Genomic DNA, 17844 nt, shown 5'->3' with positions numbered 1-17844 from the left:
TCTGGATATAGGAACTCGAGCCCTGCGGTTAAGGGTAGTGTCCCTTTAGAAAACCGGGTCGGCCCGGCACGCACGGAACTCGAGTTTTACGCGGAGCTTGGGAACTCTCGACTGGGGGAACCTTCACTGCCAGGGCCTGTTTCCGCGGCTCAGCCGGCGCTGAGGCCAACGGAAGTGGCAAAGCCGGAGCTCCGGGTGGGAAGCGAGTTGAATCACCCTGGTGACGGGTGGGGCTCGGAGCAACGCCCTTTCCGCCGGAAATGGGTTTCGGGGCCTCCACGTGCTGTCCCTCCCCCCTCCCGACCCAGTAGCGGCTCCTCGGCTGCTGCCATGGAGCCCGCCGGCCTGGAGCAGATCCTGCGGGAGCTGCTGCTGCCGGACACCGAGCGTATCCGCCGGGTACGGACAGGGTAGACCCGGCCGGGGCGAGCGGGAGGTTGCGGGAAAAGCCCTACTCTGACCCCCAAACTATCCGCCAGGCCACTGAGCAGCTCCAGACCGTTCTTCGGGACCCGGCCGCCCTGCCCGCGCTCTGCGACCTGCTGGCCTCAGCGGCCGATCCTCAGGTGAGGTTCCTGCCCCTTCCCGCTGAGCGTCCCATAGTACGCCACTGGTCACGCCCCCAGCTTGCCCCCTGCGGCCCGTTCAGCACCTTCCTGCCCAAACCCTCACGTGCGTGCTTCCTTGTCCCAGATCCGCCAGTTCGCGGCAGTGCTGACCCGCAGACGACTGAGCACCCACTGGCGACGGCTGACAGCTGAGCATCGGGAGAGGTGGGCAGGGCCAGGGGCGGGGCGGGGCCAGGCGGAGGCGGCTCCTGGGCCGGCCAAGTGCCAACACCTGCCACCTGTGTTCCAGCCTCAAGTCCCTGGTTCTGTCGGCCTTCCAGAGAGAGACCCAGTAAGTGCCTACCTGCCTCCTCTTGGGATCCTGACTGACCCCCTAATGAGACCCTCTTTGGGTTTCTGCCTTGTCTTTCAGCTCCAGGCAGGGCCTGGGGCAGGGAGAAGGGAAGATTTCAGTTCTAGACCAAGGGTGGAGCAAGGGTTCTAAGGCCGTGTTGAAGACTAAAATTCATAAGAATGGGCTGTGAAGGTCTGCCATATCCTATTCAGAAGAACAGAACTGAAATTCAGTCTGCATGAAACGAGGCTCACCAGATCACATACCCACCATGCTGCTGGTCTCCCTGTTAGCCACTAGTGGTCTTATGTGTCCCAACTTGGCAAACACTCTGCCCACACTTGAAGGTTTCTTTCCTGGCCAGCCCATTGAGGCAGGCCCAGCGTGTGCTGGGGAGGGTACTGGAGGATGATTGGGGGTGGCGGGGGAATCTCTCCTGTTTGCAGGCACTCTGTGAGCCTTAGCCTGGCCCAGCTCTCAGCCACCATTTTTCGAAAGGAAGGCCTGGAGGCCTGGCCTCAGCTCATGCAACTTCTTCAGCACAGTACCCACAGCCCTCACATACCAGAGAGAGAGGTATTAGCACATTGTCGGTGGGAGGGAGGGATGGAGGGACCAAGAAGCTGGATAGACCATGTAAGCTTTCCTTTCGTCCCCTACTCCTGAACAGATGGGGCTTTTGCTGCTAAGTGTGGTGGTGACCTCCTGGCCTAAGGCCTTCCAACCCCACCACCGGGAGCTTCTTCGGCTTCTGAATGAGACCCTCGGTGAGGTGGGCTCTCCTGGGCTCCTCTTTTACTCCCTGCGCACGCTGACCACCATGGCCCCTTACCTGGGCACCGATGACGTGGTAAGATGTGGGTCCTCACCTTTCTTGGTTCCCTGTTCTTGGGTCTTCATATTCTCATTCTTGCAGGATGCAGAACTACTTCAGATTCTCTGCCATTTGTGCTTCCTAACACTTGAGAGGGGATACTGTGGGTGGCTGTACCTGGGCTCATCTTGTGCCCAGGCTTTGAGGAAGCTGCCAGCTTCTGGGGCCTGAGATGAGCCCATATTATGCTTTCTGTCCTCTAGCCTCTTGCGCGGATGTTGGTGCCCAAGCTCATTGTGGCCATGCAGACTCTGATCCCTGTAGATGAGGTGAGGACATGTGGGCAAGAGGTCTATTGGAAGGAGAGTGTAGGAGCACCCAGCCTGGTCCACTGAAGAAGAGCATGGTAACCCTATGACTTGTTTGTCTGTCTGGCAGGCAAAGGCCTGTGAGGCTGTGGAGGCCCTGGATGAATTGCTAGAGTCAGAGGTGCCCATCATCACCTCCCACCTCTCTGAGGTCCTCACATTTTGCCTGGAGGTGAGCTGGGGACAGGCACAGCCTCTGCTGCTTATATTGCTGGGAGTTTCTTTGCCTGTCTCTGATTCAAGTTAGTCTCTGGGCAGGTGGCTAAAAACGTGGCTCTGGGTGATGCAATACGTGTTCGTATTCTCTGCTGCCTCACTTTCTTGGTTAAAGTCAAGAGCAAGGTGAGTACTCTGTGACGCACATTAGTGCATCCCCATTTCCATCCCTTACCTCACTGCTGGGGCTTTCTGTCTATCTCCGGGTATCTTTAGATATTTAAAATTGATCTGGCCTCACCCCAGCTCCTAGCTGGGAGTTTGGGAATCTTCTGTTAGACCCTTTATGGCCTAGAAGGCTAGAATTTTTAATGTGAGTCCATCTTGAGAGCAGATTCTCAGGGACACCATTCCACCTTCCTTTCAAGGCTTTGTTGAAGAATCGTCTTCTGCCACCCTTACTACACACCCTTTTCCCCATTATGGCTGCCGAGCCCCCACTGGGCCAGCTGGATCCTGAGGACCAGGATTCAGAAGAGGAAGAGGTGGAGATTGGGCTGGTGGGGGAGACTCCCAAGCACTTTGCTGTACAGGTGAGATATGCTACAGGGGTAGTAACAGGGTGTTAGGTAGCTGTGGGGCAGAGATGGAGTCCAGCAAAGTCTTCCTGTCCATTTTCAGGTCGTGGACATGCTGGCACTACATTTGCCCCCTGAGAAGCTCTGTCCCTTGCTGGTAAGTGTGGCTCTGCCCTTCTGGCGTCCCTACCCCCAGGTGTGCCTAGTCTCCCATTGCTGAAGATGTTTGGGCCCTAGTAGGTGTGGAGGGCCAGTTGCCGGAGGAATGGCAGGCTTATGCCAGGGTTTCTGGAGAGTACCATCTGCTCCCTTAGATGCCCATGCTGGAAGAGGCCTTGCGGAGTGAGAGACCGTACCAGCGCAAGGCCGGGCTCCTGGTGCTGGCCGTACTGTCCGATGGAGCTGGTGACCACATCAGACAGAGGTAGGTGTCTATTCCTTTTTCCTAGAGGGAGGCTGGTCAGTGGAGAGAACCACCACACAGCGCGTGGCAGTCCTGGTCTGTGCTCATTGTTGGAGCTTAATTATCAGTAGTGCTTTCCGCCACTCTAAAAGGCGTCCTGATTTGGAAAATAATTTAAATGGCTTCCCCAGCTATAGGGACCAGGGGTGGCGCCTACTGTCTGGTGACAGAGAAAGCCTTTTTCCCAGGGGAAATGAGAATGGCCCAGCCTAGGGCTTTCTGGTGTTGCCCCTCAGACTACATTCTCTTGTTCTGCCCCACCCAGACTGCTGTCCCCACTGCTGCAGATCGTGTGCAAGGGCCTGGAGGACCCATCACAAGTTGTACGCAATGCTGCATTGTTTGCCCTGGGCCAGTTCTCAGAGAACCTACAGGTCAGCAAGGCTGAATGGGCAGTCAGCGTTTCAGAGTCCCCACCCCTCCCAGGGGCCAGCTTCCCCTCCTCAGGCATCCCTGCTGCCATTGGCACTTAGGTGCGTGCTTTGAGGGCATACCCGCGGTTGAGCTGACTTGGGGTCTCCTTTCCCCTTCTTTCAGCCCCATATCAGCAGCTATTCAGGGGAGGTGATGCCACTGCTCCTTGCCTACCTGAAATCGGTGCCTTCTGGGCACACAAACCACCTAGCCAAGGCCTGTTATGCCCTGGAGAATTTCGTGGAGAACCTGGGTAGGTGATGGCAATCGGGTATGTGAGGGAGGGGATGGAGCTGTAGCTTTGGATGAAGGCGACGGGATGTGCAACTCCCTGAACCACTGTCGGCGGCAGAGAAAGGGGTGTGGCAGGCACCCAAAGAGGTCTGGGCTAGATGTTAGAGGTCAGCCTGGAGGGAAGTAGGCCCCCAGAATGTTGGAGACCTGGCCTGGGTGTTAGAGGAATGCTTTTTCCTACAGGGCCTAAAGTGCAGCCCTACCTTCCGGAGCTGATGGAATGTATGCTGCAGCCTCTGAGGAATCCCAGCAGCTCCCGGGCCAAGGAGCTGGCTGTGAGCGCCCTGGGGGCCATTGGTGAGGACAAGGAGGCAGGAGGCAGGGCACAGGGTTTCCCTAGGGTGTCCGTGACAGATGGACCGGTGGTCCTCACTCCAGCTCTGATACTGGCCTTCCATTCCCCAGCCACAGCTGCCCAGGCCTCCCTGCTGCCCTACTTCCCCACCATTATGGAGCACCTGCGGGAATTCCTGTTAACTGGCCATGAGGACCTTCAGCCTGTGCAGATCCAGAGCCTGGGTGAGTAAGGGGCTCTCAGGCAAGGTTCCCAGTGCAGAGGAAGGGCCAAGGTGTTCACAGAGATCTCCCCCCGGGAGAAGGAAGCACCCTTCCCACTGCGCCTAGAAACACAAGTGGGATTCCTGAATCACCCCCCAGCTGCCATCTTTGGTCCCCCAGGTCTTGGCCTCGCACACCTCTGACCCATTTTCACATCCTAGTGTTAACCAAGTCCTTGTCCCCACAGAGACACTGGGGGTGCTGGCTCGAGCAGTGGGGGAGCCCATGAGGCCCCTGGCTGAGGAATGCTGCCAGCTAGGGCTGGGCCTGTGTGACCAGGTAGACGACCCTGACTTGCGGCGCTGCACGTGAGTGAGCCCTCACCCCACCCGTCCCATGTCTCCTGCCCACCCACTGGATCCACAGCCCTGACCTGAGAACCCTGTCCTCTCTGTTTCTGGATCAGGGGTTTTCCTGGGCTTCCCCATTCTGCCTGTACAGCTTCTGCCTGCCTCCCCCAGGTACAGCCTGTTTGCAGCCTTATCAGGGCTCATGGGTGAGGGCCTGGCGCCACACCTGCCACAAATCACCACACTTATGCTGTTGTCACTGCGTTCCACTGAAGGCATTGTGGTGAGCAGAGAACGGGTGGGCTGGGCCAGTTGGGGAAGGGCAGCCCGGGACTGGCATTTGTCTCCCAGCCAGTTGCACAGCTCGAGTCCCTGCTGTGCCTCCTCTGTCCAGCCTCAGTACGATGGAAGCGCCTCCTTCCTTTTGTTTGACGAGAGCGATGGGGAGGAAGAGGAGGAGCTCATGGACAAGGATGACGAAGAGGAGGAGGACTCAGAGATCTCAGGGTGCGGAGGGCTTGCCATTCTGGTCAGAGGAATCCTGGCTTTGCAAGGGCCCAGTGCCAGATCTGCCCCTCCTGGTGCCTGATGGCTGCTGCCTCCCCACCTGACCCTAGGTACAGCGTGGAAAATGCCTTTTTCGATGAGAAGGAAGACACCTGTGCTGCTCTGGGAGAGATCTCCGTGAACACCAGGTGAGCCTCGGCCTTCCCCAGCACTGGGAACTCTGCCTGGGAGTTCCTTCCCCAATGGCCATATGTTTGTCTGTCCACAGTGTGGCCTTCCTTCCCTACATGGAGACTGTCTTTGAAGAAGTGTTCAAGCTGCTAGAGGTGAGAGGGCTGGTAGAGTGGGTGGGATCCAAGGGCTCAGGGCCCAGCGTTGGCCATGAACACAGCAGGCACATCCTGCCCCTCCTCACCCTGCAGTGCCCTCACCTGAACGTGCGGAAGGCAGCCCACGAGGCCCTGGGTCAGTTCTGCTGCGCACTGCACAAGGCCTGTCAGAGCTGCCCCTCAGAACCCAACACTGCAGGTGAGCAGGGGAGGCTAGGGCCCCTGGAAGCAGGGGGTGATTGGAGGGAGGGACAGGGTCTGATCGGGGCTTCAGCTAATAATGTCCCCAGCTCTGCAGACTGCCCTCGCCCGGGTGGTGCCGTCCTACATGCAGGCAGTGAATGTGGAGCGGGAGCGCCAGGTGGTGATGGCCGTGTTGGAGGCGCTGACGGGGGTGCTGCGCGGCTGCGGGCCCCTCGCGTTGCAGCCCCCTGGGCGTCTTGCTGAGCTCTGCAACATGCTCAAGGCGGTGCTGCAAAGGAAGGTGAGCAGGATGGGTGGACTGTGGGCTGAGGAGATGTGTCAGCCCTAAGTGGGGATAGTCTGAGGGTACTACAGGTCCAGGTTTCCCTATCTCCCCTCCATGGAAAGGGGAAGGGGCAGGAGATCCAGGCTGAGCTGAACTCTCTTCCTGCAGATAGCTTGTCAGGACACCGACGAGGAGGAAGAAGAGGAGGACCAGGTAAGGGCCATGGATCCAAACTGTGGGACCAGGCTGTCCGGGTAGTCTGCACAGGGCAGAGATGGACAGTGCACCTGGGCTTGGCCTAGGGAGGCCAGGGGCACTAAAAGGCTGGTAATGGCTCCAAATGATGCAGCCCTGCTCCCACTAAGGCATTGGAGGTTCCGGAAAGGCTGCTGGCAGGTGGGGATTGGGGTGGGCTTGGATCGATAGCTAAGAGTAGGTGTACCAGGAGAAAAAGCTGTGTTTCAAACATGGCCAGCTTGGAAGGGGCATTGTGGAAGGCACCCACGGCTACAGAACTAGCTCTGATGCTCTAGCCCCTGACCTGGTTCCGCAGGCTGAGTATGATGCCATGTTGCTGGAGCACGCGGGAGAGGCCATCCCAGCCCTGGCAGCTGCAGCCGGGGGAGATGCCTTCGCCCCCTTCTTTGCTGGCTTCTTGCCACTGCTGCTGTGCAAGACGGTGAGTGCTCTGTGCTCTGGCTTCGAACCCCGTTCTATCCGTGCACCCTGTGTCCAGCCCCTCACTCTGTCCCTGCTGACTTCACTCCTCCCCCCACCAGAAGCAAGGCTGCACAGTGGCAGAGAAGTCTTTTGCAGTGGGGACCCTGGCGGAGTCTATTCAGGGCCTGGGCGGCGCCTCAGCTCAGTTTGTGTCTCGGCTGCTCCCTGTGCTGTTGAGCACGGCCCGGGAGGCAGACCCTGAGGTGCGGAGCAATGCCATCTTTGGGCTGGGGGTGCTGGCAGAACATGGGGGCCGCCCCGCTCAGGAGTATCCTTAGTTTGCAGAAAGGGCCTGGGTGGGGTTGGGAGCATCCCTGGAACTTGAGGACGGGAGAGGTCTGCCCGCGTGCCTGTTCCTTGACTGTGGAACCAGACACTTCCCCAAGCTGCTGGGGCTTCTGTTGCCCCTCCTGGCACGGGAGCGCCATGATCGCGTCCGTGACAACATCTGTGGGGCACTTGCCCGCCTGCTGATGGCCAGTCCCACAAGGAAACCGGAGCCCCAGGTGAGACCCAGGGGCATCAGGCACAGCCAGGAAGCTGAGGAGGGTGCGAGGGTGCGGAACAAGGGGCCTGAGGCATCTCTGTGTCCAGGTGCTGGCTGCCCTGCTGCATGCCCTGCCACTGAAGGAGGACTTGGAGGAATGGGTCACCATAGGGCGCCTCTTCAGCTTCCTGTACCAGAGCAGCCCTGACCAGGTAATGCTGATGCTGGCGGCCCTCAGGGGAGCTTGCTGCTTGTCACAGGCAGAATTGGCCTCACTTGTAGCTGACGCAGAGTAACAGTTTAAACTGTCCTGTGACGCTCCTTAGTGCTTTTTCCTAGGGAGGCTCCATCGTGCCTGGCCATTTGCACACTCTGGGGGGAGCTAGAAATCACAGCTTCCCTAGGCTAACTTCCTATACCAGGGCTCCTTCAGGATGCTCATGGGGCGTGGGTATCCCTGGGCTGCCCCACCATCCCTTCCAATTAGAGCAGCCCTGCTTCCTGAATTCATCTGAACTGACCAGCTAGGTTTGGACTCCTGTTCCAGTGCTTCTGTAGAGACTGTTCTGTTGGTGAGGCTCCCAAGTGTCTGGGATTCTTTTGGTCTTTATTTAAAATAAAAGGTGAAAGACTTAATAGATCTGAAGAGCAACCAGGGGATTCTTTCGTTCTTAACTTCATTTCTCTTTGGTCACAATCCTGTCTCCTTCAAAAACAATTACTACTACCATGTTTCTTGGGTCCTTCTCATGTTTCACAGTTGTCTTGGATGTGAATTGGTATCACACTCAAAGTATCCCTGGTGGGAGATTCTCCCTCTCTTTGGTCTCTACCACTGCCCCCCTGGACCCGGGCCCAAGGGTGCTGCCACCCCTAAGTCAGCCTTTCTTTTCTCACAGGTTGTAGATGTGGCTCCTGAGCTCCTGCGCATCTGCAGCCTCATTCTGGCCGACAATAAGATCCAACCAGGTGAGGGTGGGAGTAGTGGGCAGGGCCAGGGGTCACAGGGCCTGGGGCAGCTGGGGGTGGGGGAGGGCCAGTCCATGCGGGATCTCTCCCTCTGCACTTTCCACCCAGATACCAAGGCCGCATTGCTGCTGCTCCTGACATTCTTGGCCAGACAGCACACCGACAGCTTCCACTCAGCACTGGGCTCGTTGCCTGGTGACAAAGCTCAGGAGCTCCAGGCCGTCCTGGGCCTCACCTAGACTGAGCTGCAGCCGGGCCAGAGAGAACAGAGCCTGCCCAGACCCCGAGAGCACCTCTCAGCCCAGTGCAGCTCATGCCTTACCAAAGATTCTGGGCCTCGTAGCCATTTGGAGTCTCAGCCCTGACCGCTGCCCTGCAGAGGCGTCTCTGGATGTGTTCTGCTGTGGAACAACATGAATGGAGCCTTGACATCCTACCCTAAATAAAGGCAGTTCAATTTCTGCTTGAAAAACAGTAGCTCTGACAGCAGAAAGCACGGAGATAGATGTTCAGAAATGAGGCAGGCAAGACATATTTAATGTAACCAGTATCCTGGCAGCTTGTGAATTAGTCCTAACCGCAGTGGAATCGGGGCCCCGGCTGCATCAGGAGGCGCCCGTATGGCTTCTCTTGTTCCACGCGAAGGATCTGTTGTGCTGCAAGCACTGCTCAAGGGGAGAAGACAGGACCAGTCAGGGGGAGTCCGCGTAGGGCCTGTGTGTCCTCGTCCCCCACATTGCACCTCGTGCCCACACTCACCTAGCAGCAGATAGAAGGCCCGGGCAGCCACCCTGCGAGGGCTGAGAGGGGACACCAGGCTGCTGAAATCGGGCTCCCTGTTGGCCTGCAGCTCCTGTGCCACTGCCCTGTAGGGATCAAGGACTGTCAGCTGAAGTCTCAGCCTGGGCCCGCCCCACCGAGACACCGTCTGTCTCCCTGATACCTATACACAGCCTCCAGCGACAGCAGCTCGGGCTCCAGGGGCAGCTCCAAAGGCAACTCCATAGGCACTTCAGGGAGTTCGGGTACCACAGGCAGTGCAGGGGCCTCTGGCTGCTCTGCCTCGGCCCAGGCCCTGGGAGAACATGGGAGTCAGGTGGAACAGGGAAGGTGGCAGCTGTGACAGCAACAAGGGGAATATTTGAGTTCACTGGGGCTGGTGGCTTACCACCGTTCTTCCGAAGGGATGAGGCTGATGCGGGTCTTCTCCTCCTCGGCCGCTTCTAGAGAGAGTTCTGTTGGGGGAGGGGGAGGGGGAGGTAGTGAGTGGATCTGCTTAGATCTGAGCAAGCGGGACCTTGAGGCCACCTGGTTGACCCAGAAGCCGTGGCTGTTCAGTGACTTATTAAAAGTGCCCAGTGGGAGAGCTGAAGAGATCTATGCTCCCTCATGTTAATCACTCCCTTCTAATAAGAGCATCGGGGTACCAGTTCTCCGAGACCAGGGCTGGGGTGGTGGTCCTCTCCCTTCTCCAGGTACCTACCTGAAGACACCATGAGGGGCCCGCTGGGCTCCTGGGCCTCTCTCAGGACCTGGGGGTGGGAGAGCGAGAACTAAGACCCCGAGTGTCAGAAACATCTGGGGTAGGGTGAAGCAGTCCCAGCCCTGAACCGGCCTGCACTAGGGGATGGACCCAGCACCAATGGCTCCCATGGGGGTGGGGGGGAGAAGGCAGCCTCTTGAGGAAGGAGGAAGGGTGCAGTTACCTCAATATCGCTCAGAGCTTCAGTCCTCCTCCTTTCCTCCTCAGCCTCTTCAGGCTCCAGGGGTGGCCTTCGCCTGAGTGCTTCTGGGGGTGGCTGGGCACAGCGGGTCCAGAAAGACAGCAGTTCTGGGGGTAACCAGCCAGCTGGGGAGGGGGTGGGCAGTGGGGATGGGGTCTGAGGTGTGAGGAACACCAAGTGAGGAATGTGGGTTCAGAAGATCCCACATGCCAACTCCCACCGCTCCTTACAGTGAGTTGGGGTTTGGAATAGCTCCGTGGGGCTTCTGATGGTCCTCTCAGGAGGCTGCACCTTTGGCTGCATGGCAGGGAGGGACAGAAGCCCAGTTAGGAGGGAGCCACTCCTCACCGCCCCTCCTCCACTTCTTTGCAATACTTGGTTCCAAGGCCTCTGACCTTCCAACTCTCAGGTTCATGCCCCTGCTTGCCCCACTCACTACTAACTGGGGCCTGTGGATATGCTAGGTGGGGTCACTCAAGGAACACAGAGCTGTGTACGTTCAAACCCCCGGAACACGTGCACTTTGGGGATTGTTCCCTGTGTAACCCCCCCCATCCCCCCAGAGTTTAGAAGGCCCAGCATGCGTTGCCCCAGGCCCGCCCTGCCTCCCTCCATCCCCAGCAGAGCCTAGGCTGCACTCACACACTCCCAGCAGTGGGCTCTGGTTTGCAGTTGTTCCCGGAATTTCTCCAGGGAAATCTGAGTCTCCTTGTCCCAGAACAGTAACTGGCGGCGGCGACGGCGACGAGCAGGTGGGCTCACAGGATATGGGGCAACTGGGGGCCTCCTCTGCTGAGTTGGAGGGGAAGTGGGGGCAAGGCTGCCCATGATTCCCTTTCCCACCACCTTAGTGGTACAAGCCCCATATCCCCACCCCAGAGGTGCCCCGAGAAAGAGCTGGACACGGCCTCTGAGTACATGCAGTTCCAACCTCATGTGAGGGGCCCAGCTGAGAAGGGCAGTCTAGATAAATGGAGTGTGAGCAGGGGTACCTTTTACCCATTTGCCCAAAGGCCCAGGCAGGCTAGCAGTGGCCCAGGGCTTGGGGAAGCCGAATACAGATGAGCAGCTCTGGGAGGGGAAGAGACTTGGAAGGGGCACTACTCACCTCTGGGCTGGGAGGGGCTGGCAGACGCAGCTCTGGTGGAGGGGTCACCTCTGCAAAAACACTCTAGGTCCTGGCTCTGCCACACAGCCTTTGCCCTTACAGTCACCCAGCCACCAGGTAGAAGGCCTCCCTTCAGCAAGTTGGAATCCAGGGCCCTTGTGTGCAGTAGCTGTACAGGCACGATGGGCACTCACCAGTAAGTAGGACCTCAGGCTCCCAGCCTGCTGGCTTCGGTTCCTCGGGGACTGGGACCGGAAGTGGCTCTGCTGCCCCTTCCACCCTGAGGGAAAATGGGTGAGAAATGAAGACACCCCTCCCAGCATTGACCCCCTACCTGGCCCAGAGGGTCCTGCCCTTACTGTGCAAGAGCTGGAGGTGAAAGCGAGGGTAATATGGTGTCTCCCTCCAGGGCCCGGGGCTCCTCCTTGTACTCTGCAGAGAGAAGATCAGGTCTCAGAGCACAGAAGAGATGGGAGCACTACCCAGGCCCAGACTGCCCATGTCAGGGCTCTGACCATCCAGTGCCGCACGGGCCCTACGCAGCCAGATAGGTCTACCTTCACGTTCCTCTAATAAGATAGCTTCTTCTTCCTCGGCAATCAGCAGCTCCAAGTCTCGCCGGCTGACCTCCGGAAGGTCCCGTTCACCCTGTCCAAAGAGGGAGAGTAAGGAGAGGGGAAAGAGGACACAGTTCCATTTCTGAAAAAGGCAAGTGGATCCAGGAGACTGGGTCTGAAAGGCAGCAGGAGGCCCACTGGGCGCTCAAGGAACAGGGGCAGGGAGTGGTGAAATGGAAACAAGAAGGCAGGACTCGGGGCAGACAGGAGTGGATAAATGCAAGGTGGGCTGGGCCGCCAGAGGCAGGCCTCAGGCCCCACTGTAGGGGTACAACTCACCTCAATCTGCAGCATGCGTATGGGCTCTGCCTCTTGGAGGGTGATGGCCTCTGGGGACAGCACAGTGACCGGGATCCTGTCTGGAGGGGCAGGAAAGTCACCCCAGCCCCTCTACTTCTTTCCAGGTTCCCACCCCATGTGGTGAGGCAAAAACATGGACTCTACAATGAAGTCAACCTGGGTTCTGGTCAGGCCCAGGCCAGTCACTGCCAATCTGAACCTGACTATGCTGCTTAACCACTAGGGGCCTCACTTTCCTCCTCTGTAAAAAGGGGTAAGATTCTGATCTCATAGGACTCCTGTGAGGCAGAGATGAGGTTACACAAAGGGCATGGCCCTTAAGAGAAGCTCAATGATGGTCATTTCTTCAGTTTTGGGGCCTTCCTATGCTTCTCCCCGGAAAGAACCCTCTCTGCTCACCTGGCTTCATTGGCTCCATAGGGACTTCAGGAGGGATCTCCTCAAGAAGTCTCTCTGGGGTTGCAGCCTCAAGAAGGTGTCGAATCTTTGGGGAGGATTGGGGACAAAAGGAAGGGTTCATCTTTAGCTGCTGTTTTCTTACTTCCACAGCCTTTTTCAGACAATGGATGAAAATATTCCTTCATGCCTAAGCCCTGTGGCACTGACAGTTGTATGCGGTGAACTCACTCACCATATGCACGCCTTTCCTCCCATTCCTGCCATTATCTACTCTTTGTCCATCTGTACAGGAGATGTACACGAAGCACTGCACCCTTATGTCAAGTGTTGTTGGGGACAGAGGAACAGAAAAGATTCCTGGTCTTAAGGAGCTTATGGTCCAACATGATGACAGGTTTGTATAGGACCTGGGCAAGAGTCAACACAAAGGGTGAAACAAGCCCCTTAGCGATGCGCTGAGTTCCAAAACATTTGGTTCTGGCCAGTGATAAAGTCTCATAGAAAAGGATAGTATTTGAGCCAGGTCTGTTAAGGATGTGTAAGACTTAACTAGTAGAAAATGAGGATGACCCTTATGGACTAGGGAAACAGCACAAGCAAAGAAGTGAACATGGCATCTTTGGGACATGGGGGCCAGACCAGTGTCTGGGAGCCAAAGATGCTTAAGGGATATGCTAAGAGACGGTAGCTAGTTCTAGACCTGGGCATGGAGAGCTCTAATGCTAGTACTCTATCTGCAGTGGGGAGCCACAGGAGGTGTCTGAAGGAAGTAGCATTGTATTAAGCTGTAGAGGTGTTAGAATGTGGATAGAGGAGGACATAGGGAAACCCAGGGCTGAGAAACAATGAGGGCCTGGATTAGAGCCTTGGCAGTGGGAACTGTGTGGAAATAAGTTCGGATAAGAGCTGCTTCTAAGTTGGCCTTGAATAGACAAGTGGAATGGGTTTTGTCTGGGTGGGTCCACCACGACAGTCCCCCTGAACTGTCTCTGGGGAGCCCTACCTGAGGGATACTGAAGGGGCTGGGAAGTGTGGGATCCACAGACATCATTCCAAAAAAGGGGTCTGGAGCATCTTCCAGGGTCTCCATCATGGCCAGGCGGTTAGGAAGCAGCAGGCTGGGTCTGAGAGAGAGTGTGGGCTGTCAGGTACTGAGGCAGAGGGCTAAGGTTGCCCTCTAAAGGCTGAAGGGCAGGGGTGGGGGGTGTCGGGTGGCTCAGTCAGTTAAGCCTCTGACTTCGGCTCAGGTCATGATCTCACAGCTGGTGAGTTTGAACCCCGTGTTGGCCTCTGTGCTGACAGCTCAGAGCCTGGAGCCTGCTTCAGATTCTGTGTGTCTCTCTCTGTCCCCTGCTCACGTGCTCTCTCTCTCAAAAAAGATTTTAAAAATTTAAGAAAAAAAAAAAAAGCTTAACGGGCCGGTCCCAGGGGGGCACTTACAGTTCAGTCTCTACCATATCAATGCGGATCTGCAGCTGGGCACGGTGCAGGCGCTCCAGAATGTGCTGGATGTCCTCTGTGGGCAGGGAGGGCAAGGTAGAGAGCCCGCCTCGCCGAGGGCCACTCAGCTCTGCCCCATCTCCGAGCCTTCCCGGACTTACCTACGAGGTATTGGCATTGCTGGGAGTAGACCCGGATCACGCCAATCTGCAGCTGGGCTGAGAGATACAGGGAGAAGCGGGGCCGCGGTAGACCGGGCAGCGGGGGCTGCACTCGTACCAGCACGTAATCGAGGATTTCCTCGCTGGGGGTAAAAACGCCCTACTCACCCCTGTGCCAAGGACCAACCCCGTAGCCTGGCCAACCGGATCCATCCAGTTGCCCTGCCACCCTGCCCGCCCAGGCCCGGCCACTCCTCCCCTTCCTGGGCCTTACCAGGTCTTCACCACGTTCACCTTCAAGTACTCACGCTTCACCAGCCGGCTGCCACGCGTCGCTGCCAGCCTGGAGGGGTCGGGGGTGTGAATGGACGGTGGGGAGGGGGTGTCAGGCTGGGATCCCTGGGTGCCCCTCCCGGCGCGCAGGGCCCTGCCCTTACCAGATGGTGGCGAAGCAGCCGGTGTGGCGCTGAAGCACGTTGGGATAGTAGAACATTGTCCCACAGGGGTTTCACCCCCGTCTCCGCCACTCCTCCGTTCGGATCTCAATCGGAATTCTTTGCGGCGAGGGACTTCCCAACACCGTTGGAACGAAGGGTTTGAAGAGGTGGCACCGAGGTGGACCCCGAATGCCAAATAAAGGAGCCAATAATCGGTGGATAAAGGATTAAGGCGAGAAGCAAATGGAGGCGCGGACCGCACACACAACAGTTGGGATTCCCCTCTCCGTCTGCCCTGAGCGGGTTCACACGCCGCGTGGGTGCTTCGAACTTACTGGGGCCTTTCGGGTTGGGTTCCAGGTTGGAGGTGCAGAGCTCCCCGAGGGCAGGTCCGGGCTGGGCTCCAAATCAGGTCCCGAGGGAGAACGGGGGGTCCTCCGCAGGAGTGCCGGGCGCCTGAGTCTTGCACTCAGCTTCGGCACCTGTAGTCCCGGCAGGGTCGCCCTCCCGCGGGACTAGATCCTGCCGCAGGGAGCGCGCCCACGGGTGCTTTGCGCCGTCATTAGATGGCGGCGGCCCCCACGACAGCCAATGGGGAACGGGGGTGGGCTTGGGAAGCGCTCTTTCCAGGGCGCCAAGAAGCCTGCTGGGCGTCGAGGCAACAGGGGTCTCCCGAGGCAGACAGCGAACCAATCGGAAGAATCCTGTGCGCTGCCGGGGCCATTGTGAGGTGTCCTGACCAATGGGCTCTCGTTCTTGCCTCTGGCAACAAGGGTTCCTCGGTGGCACTTCTCTGCTGACCAATGAGAGTGGAGCAAGTCCCAGTCTCGCCCCCCCCTCAGCAAGCTTGGTAACAAGGGCACTTCAACTACTAGACTAGGTCGGGTCATGCCGGGGGCAACTGCCCTACCCCACTCTGGGCGCCCAATCTGCAGTTAGAACTTGCCCTTTCCCCCAAATCCAACCAGGTACCAACAAAATACCAAAAATTGGTCTGCCTTTTGTGCCCAGACTTGGGCCTGTCGTGAGCTGGGGAGGTGGAAACGGTGTGGGTGGCCTTGGAGGCGCCACAGACCGGTGAGGAAAAAGTCAGATCTCACAGGAAGCCCTGAGAGAACTTGCTGGGTCCTTTCCTAAATTTGAACAGTTTAGGCTCTGGGCCTGCCCCATCTGGCTATTTTCCAGTTGTGAATGTTCCCCTGGCTGGAATAGATTTCTGCTTTGTGGGATGCAGGGCATATCTCTCTGCATACAAAAGCCATTTGGCTCCAACAATTCTTTGTCTCCATGCCTCCTGCCTTTATACAGCCATTTCTTTGGCTTAGAATGCCCTTCCCCAGGGCATGCTTCTCTGCCTCTTTAACACTCAATTATTGTGGCTGAGCTGACCCTATTTTGTCTTGTTCCTTCAGTCTGGGAGCTCTTGAGATTGAGACTTTTTTTTTTTTTTTTTTTTTTTTACCCCCAACTAGTTCCTGGAACCCAGCTCAGTAAACATTTGTCAAGTGGTTGGGGCGCCTGGGTGACTCGGTTAAACATTTGACTTCAGCTCAGGTCCTGATCTTGTGGTTCACGAGTTCGAGCCCTGAGTCAGGCTCTGTGCTGACTGTTCAGAGCCTTGAGCCTGCTTTGCATTCTGTGTCTCCCTCTCTCTCTGCCCCTCCCCTGCCTGCATTCTGTCTGTCTCTCTCTCAAAAATAAATATTTAAAAAAACCAAAAACATTTGTCAAGTGAATATGCAATTACCCTAAATTTACAACCACAAAAATTCAAGGCTGACTGGGATTTCAAAATCTAGTCTAAGACTTGCCTTTCAGATGAGAAACAGAGGCCCATATAAGACAGGTTTTCCCAGACCACACAGCTCTTTAATGACAGCCTGGCTGGGAACTCTGCTCTCTCGAATTCCAGCATTTCCAGTACCTAGTCAACTTGTGCTTGTTTAAGATGGTTTCTGCATAATACAAATTGTTTCAGTCACTGTACATATGTTGTCAGTGTTTATAAGTTCACATTAGAACACAGAGATGATAAGGTGGGGGCATCTACCCTTAAGGTACTTAGAACCTAGTTTAGGAAATAAGCAATAGACTGAGTAATTTGTTCATCCATCCCTCCATTCAACAAGCATTTATGAGATGCCTACTACATGCCACACACTCCTCTATAGAGGCACTGGAGATAGAGCAGTGAACAAAACAAGTCCCTGTTCTAACGCATTAGGGAAAGAGAGATGATAAGCAAGGAGACAAACAGAAATATGTGAAATGGTGATTAGTGCTATGAGAATGAGGCCGCATAGGAGAATAGATTAGTGAGGGCTGCTATTTAGGTAGAGTGCTTAGGGAAGCCCCCTCTGAAGAGAGGAGACAACATGCACCTACCTAAAGGAAGAATATTTTAGACAAAAGAACCAGCAAGTGCAAAGGTCCTGAGGCAGAAATGTGGTGGGTTCAAGAAGCCTGGAACAAGAATGGCAAGCGGTGAGGTTAGAGAGGAGGATAGGGGCCACAGCACAAGGACCTTGGAGGCCACTTTAAGGATCTGGGCTTTAACTCTGAATGAGTTAAAAGCCAATGGAGGGTTTTGACTGACATGATGAGATTTATATGTTAAGGGGATCTCTATTGTGTTGAAAATAGGCTGAAGGTGGACAAGAGTGGAGGAAGAAAAGAAGATGTGGAAGGAAGCAGAAAGAGGTGTGAGAGATGATAGTAGCTTGTTCCAAAGTGTTAGTGGTAGGGGCATCTGGATGGCTCAGTAGGTTAAGCATCTGACTCTTTAAAAATTTTTTTTACATGTTTATTTTTGAGAGAGAGAGAGAGAGCATGGGTAGGGGAGGGGCAGAAAGGGAGATACAGAACCCGAAGCAGGCTCCAGGCTCTGAGCTGTCAGCACAGAACCCGATGTGGGGCTAGAACTCATGAACTGTGAAATCATGACCTGAGCCAAAGTCAGATGTTTAACCAACTGAGCCACTCTAGCACCCCATCGTCTGACTCTTGATTTCGGCTTAGGTCATGATCTCACAGTTTGTGAGTTCAAGCCCTAATTTGGGCTCTGTGCTGATAGCACAGAGCCTACTTGGGATTCTCTCTCCCTCTCTGTCCCTCCCCTGCACTCTCACTATCTCAAAAATAAATAAGAAAACATTAAAAAAAAAAAGTGTTAGTGGTAGAAACAGAGAAAAGTGGTCAGATTCTGGATAGATTCTAAAGGAATAATGACAGGATTTGCTGATGGCCTGGATGTGGGTTATGACAGAAAATGTAAGAGGACATGATATAATCATAAATGGGATAATCCAACCAGAAAATGTAACAATTATAAATATTGAT

The 17844-nt window shown here is 56.1% G+C and overlaps 2 protein-coding genes across 2 annotated transcripts; one reads left to right on the top strand and one right to left on the bottom strand.

Moving 5' to 3' along the window:
* Nucleotides 1-27: 27 nt before the first annotated feature.
* Nucleotides 28-8791, top strand: IPO4 (importin 4). The gene is made up of 30 exons (XM_047075508.1): nt 28-399; nt 480-566; nt 694-773; nt 859-900; nt 1350-1479; nt 1574-1753; nt 1981-2046; nt 2156-2257; nt 2344-2427; nt 2670-2834; nt 2923-2976; nt 3134-3243; nt 3548-3656; nt 3820-3949; nt 4174-4287; nt 4396-4509; nt 4736-4856; nt 5010-5121; nt 5233-5345; nt 5456-5533; nt 5614-5671; nt 5768-5873; nt 5965-6158; nt 6312-6356; nt 6697-6822; nt 6923-7131; nt 7237-7369; nt 7458-7562; nt 8250-8319; nt 8428-8791. Exons 1-30 carry the CDS (start codon nt 331-333, stop codon nt 8556-8558), a joined length of 3237 nt encoding a protein of 1078 aa, XP_046931464.1. The 5' UTR covers nt 28-330; the 3' UTR covers nt 8559-8791.
* Nucleotides 8792-8835: 44 nt separating this feature from the next.
* On the bottom strand, nt 8836-16009 carry REC8 (REC8 meiotic recombination protein). The gene is made up of 19 exons (XM_047075511.1): nt 14506-16009; nt 14343-14411; nt 14069-14211; nt 13908-13983; nt 13471-13591; nt 12468-12552; nt 12048-12127; nt 11709-11799; nt 11511-11583; nt 11346-11431; nt 11152-11201; nt 10686-10832; nt 10274-10340; nt 10026-10168; nt 9803-9851; nt 9488-9554; nt 9263-9394; nt 9079-9185; nt 8836-8984 (listed from the first exon to the last, which is right to left on the bottom strand). Exons 1-19 carry the CDS (start codon nt 14559-14561, stop codon nt 8893-8895), a joined length of 1734 nt encoding a protein of 577 aa, XP_046931467.1. The 5' UTR covers nt 14562-16009; the 3' UTR covers nt 8836-8892.
* Between the last annotated feature and the right edge of the window lie 1835 nt (nt 16010-17844).

The sequence above is a fragment of the Lynx rufus genome, unplaced genomic scaffold, assembly GCF_022079265.1.
Source record: "Lynx rufus isolate CCGP_SWC_20201006 ecotype Redwood Valley unplaced genomic scaffold, mLynRuf1.p SCAF_13, whole genome shotgun sequence".
Lineage (NCBI taxonomy): Eukaryota > Metazoa > Chordata > Mammalia > Carnivora > Felidae > Lynx > Lynx rufus.
The sequence above is the reverse complement of the archived record's forward strand: the minus strand, read 5'-3'. Positions and strand labels throughout refer to the sequence as shown.